General features: G+C 34.6%; 1 protein-coding gene across 1 annotated transcript; it reads right to left on the bottom strand.

The window, feature by feature from the left end:
• Positions 1 to 456: 456 nt before the first annotated feature.
• LOC114178479 (probable pre-mRNA-splicing factor ATP-dependent RNA helicase DEAH4) lies at positions 457 to 8957 on the bottom strand. Its single transcript, XM_028064412.1, has 16 exons — positions 8693 to 8957; positions 8509 to 8601; positions 8312 to 8416; positions 8006 to 8223; positions 7550 to 7602; positions 7171 to 7287; positions 6318 to 6409; positions 5547 to 5633; positions 5232 to 5446; positions 4870 to 4962; positions 4456 to 4579; positions 4002 to 4146; positions 3412 to 3481; positions 1824 to 1984; positions 1396 to 1571; positions 457 to 1286 (listed from the first exon to the last, which is right to left on the bottom strand). The coding sequence occupies exons 1-16, from the start codon at positions 8881 to 8883 to the stop codon at positions 1136 to 1138; spliced, it is 2091 nt and encodes a 696-aa protein (XP_027920213.1). The 5' UTR covers positions 8884 to 8957; the 3' UTR covers positions 457 to 1135.
• Between the last annotated feature and the right edge of the window lie 2463 nt (positions 8958 to 11420).

Genomic DNA, 11420 nt, shown 5'->3' with positions numbered 1-11420 from the left:
TAAGCAAGTTTGGCATAATATGATTCTGTCTACCGGGGCCTGTCTTGCTCCGTTCAGTGTAAGTGTTCGTATAGCAGCAGTATAATAGTAGAAAAGTGAAGGAAACAAAATTCTTATTAAGGTCAAATGCACACCAGACTTGAATTAATTTTTAATTTTTTTTATATTTTCTAAAAAAAATTAAAATTGATCATTTAACACATAAAAATTAACTTTAAAATTACCAAAAGGTCACCAAAAATTTGCCTCCTACAAAATATGTATAGCGCCACCGCTAAACTTATTTGACGTTACGTGTTATACCGTCTCCTGATCCCGTCATTTGAGTTAACCCTCCTCACTAATTGGGAAAGATTTTTTTGGAACAAAGATATTAACTATGGCTACGTTATTAAACATGAGAAGATGCGCAAGCAAAATTATAAATCTTAAAACACCGGAGCAAAGAGTAGAGCATTTTAGAAGGCAGTAAAACTGGTCTGTAGGTGATGTCCAGACAGCTTTAATTGATCATCGGGTAGAGAACCAACGCCCTAATATAGAAGGATCGATCTTGTTTCATATACATAACTACTATAATGTAAGTTTAACTTCAAATGCAATCTCAGTTAGGCGTTATCTCAATCTAAATAGCCTCAATATCAAACAACAATGAAATTAACTCTGGCAATATGAGCCACCGAAAGGTAATTATCTCAGTCTGATGTCTGGAACCAATATTGCATTTCCAAACCCCTCAACTGTTTAATCAACATTTACTTGTCAGGGGACTTGCTACCTTCTGTCTCCCATTTCCTTCCTCTTCCTTTTTCCTTGCTCCATTCTGGGTATAATTCAAATCAAGAGCATAAACATGACATGCATTTCAGCCGCTCAATCAACTTATCTGAACAGCATGAGACCAATCTCAGGTTCATGTGCTAAACCTTCTGATGACGTTCTAATGTTTGCGAACAATGAAGCTGGGTTAACATCATAGCACAAAAATTGGTGACAACGTGGAAAACTCAAAAGCATCAGCTCATCTAGACTCTTGCATCCTTTCAGGTAACCTTATTATCTGCACCTCTATAAAAAAATGTCTGACAAGCTAACATCATCTCCGCAGTGTATTTGGAGCTCCATCCTTTTACGCTCATTTTTTGCCTTTTCGAGCAAGAAATCGTTCTCTAGCAGCTTGGATTCTGCTTTCACGATCATCAGCAGTACTGGGAACCTCAACATCCATCTTGGGTAAATCTGGAAGATTTTTCACAGGTTCCTCCTCAACATGATGAATACCACCACTGCTTCAAATAAAGGAATTAGAGGCATCAATTATCACAGTTCTCTCCTCCCCCAATACAAAACATAACGAAAGAATGTTCCAAAAGGTTTAATACAGTGATAGTTTACCTTAATTTGTACACATCCAGGGTCTTGAGCTTGTTAATAATGGGTATAACCCATCTCATCTCAACAGCACATACATTTCTCATGTATGGACGTGGCGTTGCAATTAATTCATGGTACACAACATAGTCTGGGAACTTTCCCTGGTCATCAAGACTCAATACAGATGATGGATGCACCTAGAAGAAGATTAAGGCAATTAATTTATCTACAAACTAGAATTCAGTGCAACTAAATACTAGCTCGTGTCTACAAAATTCACATTACATAAGACTTCTTTTTTCACTGCGACATTTCTGTAAGTTCCATCATCAATAAATATGGACTTCAAAGTATAATATGGATTTAAGGAAAAACTAATTATATTAAAAGAAGTGAAGTAAAAGTGCTGCAAACGGTGGCATGCAATGGTGAATATAAATTTGTCTTACCTGGACTACTTGACCTTGAAAACCCAGAGTTCGATAACCATTGTGATGCATCTTTCTTTCAGCCAGCTGATTTGCATAGCCCACACATAAAGCCTTCCTCAAATTTCGATAATCTTGTCTGAACTCTTCTCTTTTCCCATTAGCCTTTACATCCAGTGGTCCTATTGTGAGAATGAAAAAAAGTTATACGTAAAGTGGGGAGGAAACAACATTATATATATAGTGGAATAGTTTTTCCCAACAAGAATAACGATATGTTGTTGGTTGTTGGTGGGTCAATGCCATCAAAGTCGGCCCCATGGCACTATTGATCGGCTCAAATATTTGGCCAAAGGTTATACTCATATATTTGGTTACAGTGAAACGTTCTCTCCGAATGCCAAGATGGCCTCTATCAAATTATTCTTAGACACAACTCTCTTCGACATTGACCCCTCTATCAATTGGATGTTTAAAATGCCTTCCTATATGGTGATTCATTCGAAGAAATATATATGAAGCAACCACCTAGGTTTGTTGCTTAGGTGGGGTCTTTTGGCTAAGTATGTCGTCTCTACAAATTCGTATATGGTCCTAAACAATCTCTCAATGATGGTTTGGTAAATTCAATATAGTTCAACAGTTTGGTGACTTGAAGCAAAGCTAGCCATTTTGTGTTTTATCATCAATCATTCTATTGTTGGGTGTATTCTAATAGTGTAATATGATGACATTGATTTAATAGGTAGCGACCACCATGCATCTCACAAATAAAACAACCCTTGTATCATTATTTTCAGACAAAAGATCTTTGCAAATTCCAGTACTTCTTGGGGATTAATGTAGAAGAATTCAGCAATAGAATTATTATTTCTTAGAGGAAGTATGCACTAGATATTTTAGAAAAGACTGCGCTAGTGCATTCCAAACCCATTGAGACACCTATGGACCTATGGATCCTAATGCTAAGCTTATACCTAATAAGAGGAAGACACTCCTCAAATTTTTAGATATACAAAAGACTGGTTGGAAAAAGTGAATTTATCATGATTAGTAACTAGGATTGTGATTAGTATAAATAAGGATTAATAATATAAAGAACAACCCCTGGCACAACAGTAAAGTTGTGTCTTGGGGACCACTTGGTCATGGATTCAAATTTGGAAACAGCTTCCAGACATTTGCTGCGTACAATGACCCTCTCCAATACCTTTGCACAAATAGGAACCTTCTGGTTATATAGTTTATTAGTTAAAAGGGTTCATACTCTAGGTTTTATAATATATGAAACATGTTAAAACATTGTAATCGGTTAATAACAATTTAGTGTTTCCTTTTCTTTTATCTCTTTCCTTCACTCGATATTTAAGGCTATTTTTTCAGCATTCTAAAAGTAACAATTAATCTTTTACAAATTAGAAACAAGCTCATATAGACACAATAAGGATGAAGGGGATGCAAAAGGAAAAGAGCAATTAAAAGAATTAAAGAGGATATGAATGTGATGAATTTCAAATGTGGTTCATTTGCGAGTGACATCATTACTGTATTTGAAAGTATATTATATTCACTTCAACAGGTAAATTTCTCAAGAATGTGGAACACTAACCCTTTGATATTTTCTGCATTATCTGGGATAACTGCTTACGGACATCTCTGACAAACAACATCCCTCGCACCTTCAATCAGTTAATTCCAGAATAATCACATATACTACGCATTAAAAGAATACAAAAGATCCGCATGTAGCTATCACTTAATATTTTAGAATGGCTCTATTTTGAAGACTACAAGTTTTAGATAACTATCAGGGAAAGAAAAATGCAGTATCATCAAGAAATAAGTTAACTCCAGAATCATTACATATATTATGCATTAAACAAATACAAAAGATCACATGTAGCTGTCACTTTATATTTTAGAATGGCTCTCTAATTATGACTAGAAGCTTTAGATAACTGTTACAGAAATAAAAAAGCAAACAAGCATTATCATCAAGAAAAAGCAGAAGATTCTTTCTCAATGACTCGTAAGCATGTTTTCTTTAAATGATACAATATCTGAATCAAATTTGTGAAGAGTGAAGACGATTCCCAAGGATATTATTAGGCTTCTAACTAAACATTTTGACAACTTAAATGCATAAGCCAAGTCTCAAATTTATGTTATTCTTGACATTACTAGAACACATATAGGTACCTGCAAGCCGTTATCTTTGCACCATCCAATGTCAAAATCAGTTTGATCCCAGCATTGGTATATGTGTAGCAAATGAATGTGATCACCCAATCCAGAACCATCAGCAAGGTTAGATATTGAGTGTTTCCTCTTTTTCTCAGTCTTTCTGCACATTAAAGGAATGTTATTACTGCTTAGCTACAGTCCTTTTGATGTTTAAATGTATAAGCCTCGAGAAAACCAAGATAGAAATCATCCTATGTCCCTGATTTATTTGTTTTCACTTGTTTTGTAGACTGGTAGTAGTAGTATTTACAAGTATGAAAATTTTAAAATATTTTACAAGAATGTAGTTAATTGAAAAACTTTGTCCTTTTCAGTATGATGGAAAATATCAGGATGCTAGGATCTTCCTCTATCTCTGCATGTGTGTGTGTGTGTACATATACAAACTTCAGAGTTCAGACTATTCCACCTCTGCACAGGTAGCAATGTAGTCTCAGCTGACAACATGGCAGCAACAGTCAAAGCCTCAGATAAGCAACCTTGATTGTTTGCCTCCATTAAAGTTCTTGCTAAGGATGGTTCTAATGGAAGCTCTGCAAAGAATCAAGAAACAACTCAGCAAATCAAGAGAAGTACTCTTCCATATACATCTGCCTAGGAAAAAAATGGGTAAGAAGAATAAATTGTATGCTCAACACTAAGCACTACTTTCATTGTCAAATCTAGCAAAAAGAATCTTATATGAAAAATAAAAAAGACCAAAAATATGGAAAAGCAGTGAAGGCCTTTAACAAAATCTTGATCAAGAAAACATTATAACATGCGCTATTTCTGCATATAGGTTTAAAATTTAACAATAAAATGTTGAGAAAAAATCATGTACCAGCCATTTTCTGTCCAAAACTTGTAATTGCACCATTTTCATCTATAGCATCAATCAGAAATAACTGCTTCAAGGCATCTTGTAAGGACTCAACTGCAGAAAACCCAGTTACCCAATTACTAAAGTAAACTTGAGTAAAATTCATTTACATAATAGTTGCTAGTCAAGGATAAAAATAATATTTAAAACTACAAGAAACTAATATAAGGACTGACCCCTGATCCCCAAAAGTATAAAGAAAAATGGAACTAAAATATTTGAGATGACAAAAACAGATTTCCAGGAGCATTATCGATGAGAATCAAGTTTAGTTACTCAATGCTGCAAGGAGACAAAGTGTCAGCAGATAGATAGTTCGTTACATGATGGAGGATCCAGAAAGTCAAATTTTAGAATGTCAATATCTGGGAGGTCCAATGACTTCAAGTAAAGAACACTGCCAGCGAGGGAAGATCTCTGAATTTCTGGAACTGTGACATCCAAAAACTCATCATTGTAAACACGGGAGGGATATAGTCGGTAGCATTTCCCAGGACATGTTCGTCCAGCTCGGCCTGCACGCTGGTTAGCTTGCACTCTGCATAGTCAGGAATTATTTGAAATCATCTTACAGCTTATAAATAGGATATTTAAGATTGATGAAGCCACAGAGAGACACCAAACTATTAACTGCATACTTGCTTATTTGAACAACATCAAGAGAATACATGCCACTGGATGGATTGTATTGTCTTTGCTTCACATACCCAGAGTCAATAACATACCTAAAGTTCATAAAATTTAAAATGGTCAGAAGATGTTTATGTGCTTGATGTAAAGGAGAAAATGACTGAAAAAACACTCCAAATCACAGTAGGGGTGAATTCAAATGGTAAGGTTTGTAGCCTGACTTGTCTCAGAAGTTGCACCTCATAAAGTCTAAAGCAAATCATGTCATTGTTGCCCCTCTCCCATTAGTCTATATAATATCTTGCAAAAACATTTGCAACCTAAACAACAACTTGAAGCAACAATACATCCTGTTTCACGTGATATTTTTCAGAAATAGAATGCACCACCAGCTGTGGCATACACTATATACTGAGCATTCAATATTGTTTTGCCATGAATGTTTTCATACTTTCTTAGGTGGAATATTATGCAATATTGACTACGCTTTTACAGAAATAGTTTACTCATGAACTTCAAAACTTGTCAATAAACAGATTACAGGGAGTTTTGGTTTTCAAAAAATTTGAGATTTCTTATCTGGTTAAGATTGAGATATGTAGGTTACAGAATGAAAAAAAAAATTGTATTATAATATTAAGTAATAATAACAATTAGCAACAACAAGAACAATACACAATAATTTATCTTTGTGATGATGCATAACTAGACACCTGGATATGCTAGAGAATAGTTTCAATCCCAAAATAACAATATTTAATCAACTACATTGTCCTTACACTACACCATCCACAGTCAAGGAAGTTTCAGCAATATTTGTCGCAACTATAATTCGCCTACAATTTGGAGGGGGAGGACTAAATACACGCACCTGTACAATCATAAAACACATGCATGAGTTTCAACAACAATAATAAAAATAGTCTTACCCAATAGGTGAAGTTGGCTACATTCATGATTATCAATGCACCAAAAGGAATTTCAATGCCTCAAACTTTATTTTCTGGGACAAAATATATTAAACATCAATTGTTGTATATTTAAGGTTTTCCTCAAAAAATAAAAGAAACAATTATATGACTGTTAATTGAAAGGGAAGAAATATGATTTGGCATTTGTTAAGAAGCAAACAAGGTAAGTAACAAGTTAAAAGAGGAAAGAACTAAGATAAATCTTACAATTTGAGTTAGAGGCTAACTCAATCTCTCAAATCTAGTCGTGTGATTGAACATCTATCATCTTAAAATTTCAGTCAAGACCTAATTCAACTGCACAAAACCAACTTGCAAGATGTGGATTGTCTCCCATATATATACTATATTCTGGTCATATCTCTCTAAGCTATGTGGATCTCCAAAACGAAATACTCTCAAGCAAGTTTCACACTTAAGCCAGCAGCATGTTTCAAATGCAAATCAATCAAGTTTGACATGAACAAAACTAAAAAGAAAACCATCAACTATTTGTAGGAATGAAATTGTAACTCCTTTCCAAATATTCTCATAATTACTGCAGCTTTTATCTATAGTATCATTCATGCCTCGTCTCAACCATTTATAAAAATTTGATTGTATTTAGAATTTAGATTGAGTAACTCATGCAGAGCAGATTTTACAAACAAAAATTACTTACCTGCAATTCAGGGGGTAGAGAACCATGTAGGGGAAGGATTATAGCATCCATGCAGGAACCTTCCTCAAGAGCACGAACCTTATCTTCTAACTTAGATACCAACTTCTCTATGTCATCCTACATGAAGATCATTGAAATATTTTCTTGCATCATACCAGAAACTATGGGGCCTAGGATATTGGTTAATTCCAGAAAACAAATGTTTACACACACAGACACACACACACACACATCCAATCTCCCAGAAAAATTTTAAAAAAGATAAAAGGGATTATTTCCCCTAAGTTAAAATAAAAAGCTTTGATCCAAAATATACACTAAGATTTACATTCTGGAAAAGAAAAGTTTAGAGTAAATATCACATAACAAAAATGTTTACCTGTCCAGTCATGAATATTAAAATATCCCCTTCGGGTTGGCGAATATGTATATCTGCAAAACCAGTATTACAAAATTTCCTGAATTTCTATCTGCAAATTATAATTCATTCAATCATAAAGGAGCAGAAGAAAGTGCCTGTGATTATTTACATCATGAACAAAAATTTCACAATTGAGGTTTAAAATGCATCCCACCCTCCTTATCAGCTTATGTTCTTGCATGCAACGACCTTAACCAACACCATTCTCTTTTAATAGCCAATACAAGTTTCAAGAAATGTTACCTTAAGGATGGCAAATATGCATGCTTCATACAAGTTTCTATCAATATGCTGCAAACATTTAACACTTTGACAGAAATTTTTACTGACTACATGATGTTATGGCAAATTAATTCACCGCACAAGCACACATATGACTTGATATGCAGACAAGTTTAAAACTTCATGTCGTACCAAGAGCTGTCTTCAGCGAAGACTCGAGATAGCTCGAGGGACGCTCACTGCTATAAAGAACCTCAACTGGATACAACTTTCCCGGGATGTTCAATACCGGACAATCAGCAAAGAACTTGGATACTTTATCGCCATCAAGAGTCGCAGACGTAATCAAAACTTTGAGATCAGATGAACGAACTTTAACCAGGCGTTTCATCAGACCCATCAATATATCCCTGACAATAAGCACACAAATCACAAAATGTTCATACACAACAATTATCAACCTAACAAAGGAGAACAGCACACAGTATCCAATCTTACGTGTTTAAACTCCGTTCATGCGCCTCATCCAATATAATAACAGAATACTCACGCAACTCAGGATTTGCCAGACTTTCACGTAGCAGCACTCCATCAGTAAGATACCTTAATTATATCAAATCAATGGCAATCAGAAGCCAATTGAAAACAAAACCAAGTCAAGTCAATAGAGTAATACAAAACGAGAACGTAGTTACTTTATGCGCGTGTTGTGAGAAGTCCTATCCTCAAATCGAATGGCGTAACCTACTTCCTCGCCGAGCTGAACGCCGAGTTCTTGTGCGACTCGTCTGAGGAAGTTAAACGACGACGTATTGGTGAGACATGGAAACGCATTGGAGAAGAGTCGACGGAATTAGTTGGAAATTGAAGTGGTGTTACCTGGCGACGGAGACGGCGGCAACTCGACGTGGCTGAGTGACGGCGATTTTGCCGTAGCCGCGGCGGTGAAGCATCTGAGAGAGTTGAGTGCTCTTGCCGGACCCCGTCTCCCCGATGACAACGACAACGGCGTTCCGCTCAACGGTTTCGATGATTTTTTCTTCATATTGGACTATGGGAAGAGAAACCATCCTGTTCCTCGCGTGAAAGCAAGTAGAGGGCTTAGTTCACCTCCACAATCAAATTAAAGGGCGCGTTCAAACGACAAAGCATCTTCGTCTAAATTTCAGTAATAATTCAATTCCTCCCTTAAAATTTTACATATTATTATCTTTTAATTCTAAATAAATTTTTTTATATCCTCTTATATTTTAGGATAAATAGTGGTCTAAGATAACAATTAGTGATATAATTTTAATGCAATTTAGAGTTGAAGATGTATTTGCCTAAGTATAAGAAGGAAATTTGATCCCAATTGTTTTGGGTATTTTGTCCTAGTTTTAGAATTGAGACATAGTGAGGTCAAAAGAGAATGACTTTTGACTTTGGGTGTGAATCGAAGTAGAAAGTCACCATTTTGCATCGATTGAAAAGGAAACTGAACCCATATACTTGCGAATATTAAATTTAATGTGAAATTTTGAATTATTTTTGGCTTCAGTTGTAGTTTGAACTGAAGCCATATAGTGTATGCTTTGGCCTCGGTTATGGTCTGACCTGAGGTCATATGTTCCCTTTTTGCTTTGGCTGATGTAACAATCAAGGCCATATGTCTTGCTTTCTTTTTTTTTAATTATTTTTTTGTTTTTGTGTATTTTTGCATTTTAAAACATGTATATTTTCAGCAAAACCAGCTAGAACATAAAATAGGAAATAAATTTTATGAATCCCAAATGCATCCACAACTCAAATAAATCTAAAAGTCTTTTGTAATAACAAATACACTAATCAATAATATTGTACATTTGAATTATAAATTTGGCACACGATATCCTATTAAATCTTATGGACTTCGTGGGAATTAGTGTAATACTCTTGAATGTCTGCGAAATAAGACATTAACTTAAGTTGGTATATAGAAAGACAATATTGCAAAGTATTTGTTTCAATTCAAATATATATTATCGTTTCTCAATTAGTTGTAATACGAGCATGCACAATGGTTGTCATCCATTGCATTATGTAGTATCTACACTCTTAAGAGTCAGTTTGTCTATTACACTACATTATATCAACAACATTACAATTAATTAAGGAAGAAATCAAATCAAACAATTATAAATATATGGATAAAAATACCAAACCAGAAGGGAACACCATGCAAGACATTTTGCCTTGCCCGTTGATCTCCCTAACAACATGTTATGTCCAACAATTTAACTATGATAAAGGGAATGTGTTAGGATATTGTTATATAACAAAGAATATTTATAAGATTGACATTGAGGTTCTTACCAATCTATCACTTGTCTAAGATGGTTGGGGGAGGGCGGTGCAAAGAGCAAAATCACATAGCAAGGTTCTCCCTTAAGGAAACCACAAGTAGCTGCCAATGACGCCTTAGAAGAAAATAAATTCATTGTTATGCGTTACAATGACAAATTATATTCACAAGTTAACAAAGATGACTTACCCAGCAACATAAGGGACAAAATAAATTTCTTTTCCCTATTGAAAGCGTTTGGTCACCTATGATTGGGTGTCATTAAACTTGTTGCCTTCATGAGTGAGTTGGGAGTCTATAAACCCATATTGATCATTCAGTCCCATATTTTCAGTGACACCAAACTTATACCTAGACAAAAAATTGATTAGATACAAGTAAATAGATAAATAAATCATGTAGGTAAATAGATAAAATACCTAGGCACATATACCGCGAATTTGGGAACCTAAATAGGGTCTATGGCCTCGGTTCAATTAATAATCGAGGCCTAAAGTGGATATGGCCTCATTCATGTTCCACCTAAGGCCAAAAGCTCTACTAACAATGGCATTTTTGAAATAATGGGGGAGTTTGATGAGTTATAGGCTTCGGTTGCCTTATGACTGAAGTAGAAAAGCCCTTATAGGCTTTAGTTGCTTTTTGACCTGAGGTAGAAAAGTTCCCAAAATTGCAAAAATGACATTGCATCCTTATAAGCTTCAGTTCTGCAATAATTGAGGCTTATAAGGCGATGTAAAATCCCAAAATTGCAATAGTGTTGGTCTTTTGAAACAAGCACTTAAATTTTGTTATGAATTAATGATCGTCCATTGATTTGATACAGTTATTCAATTACTCATATGATTCTTTTATGTAAATATTTTGTATTAACTATTTGATTTGTATTCTTTATGGGTTACATGTTGTATTTAGGACTTCTCCTATCAATAATAAGACACATAGAAAAGTTACTCCCCATTTTCTCATCCTCTATTCTTCCTTCTCTTACTTACTATATTATTAGATTTATTTTATAACACGTTATCAACATGATGCTCCAACCAACTAAACGCTAGTGGAAGCGTTTTTCTCTCTAAGACAGTGTTCCGCATGTCTCACTTTTCAAGCTTTTCCTAATCCATTCTTCATTTACAATTTTATCTTATATTATTGTGATAAGAATTGTTTTATCTTACAACTTTATTCTTGTGATAAGAATTGTTTGATTTTATCAATTTTCATCTCTGTATTATTATTATCATTATTATTATTATTATTATTATTATTATGGTTATTATTATT

Source organism: Vigna unguiculata, chromosome 3 (genome assembly GCF_004118075.2).
Source record: "Vigna unguiculata cultivar IT97K-499-35 chromosome 3, ASM411807v1, whole genome shotgun sequence".
Lineage (NCBI taxonomy): Eukaryota > Viridiplantae > Streptophyta > Magnoliopsida > Fabales > Fabaceae > Vigna > Vigna unguiculata.
This window is presented reverse-complemented; position numbering and strand designations above follow the sequence as displayed.

Excerpts from the sequence above, each read along its gene's own strand:
- LOC114178479 (XM_028064412.1), bottom strand. The coding sequence starts at position 8,883 with ATGGTTTCTCTTCCCATAGTCCAATATGAAGAAAAAATCATCGAAACC. Across the intron at positions 4,963-5,231 it reads CTTTCTGGATCCTCCATCAT|TTGAGTCCTTACAAGATGCC; the intron begins GTAACGAACTAT and ends GGTTTTCTGCAG. Across the intron at positions 1,985-3,411 it reads AATGCAGAAAATATCAAAGG|GACCACTGGATGTAAAGGCT; the intron begins GTTAGTGTTCCA and ends TTCTCACAATAG.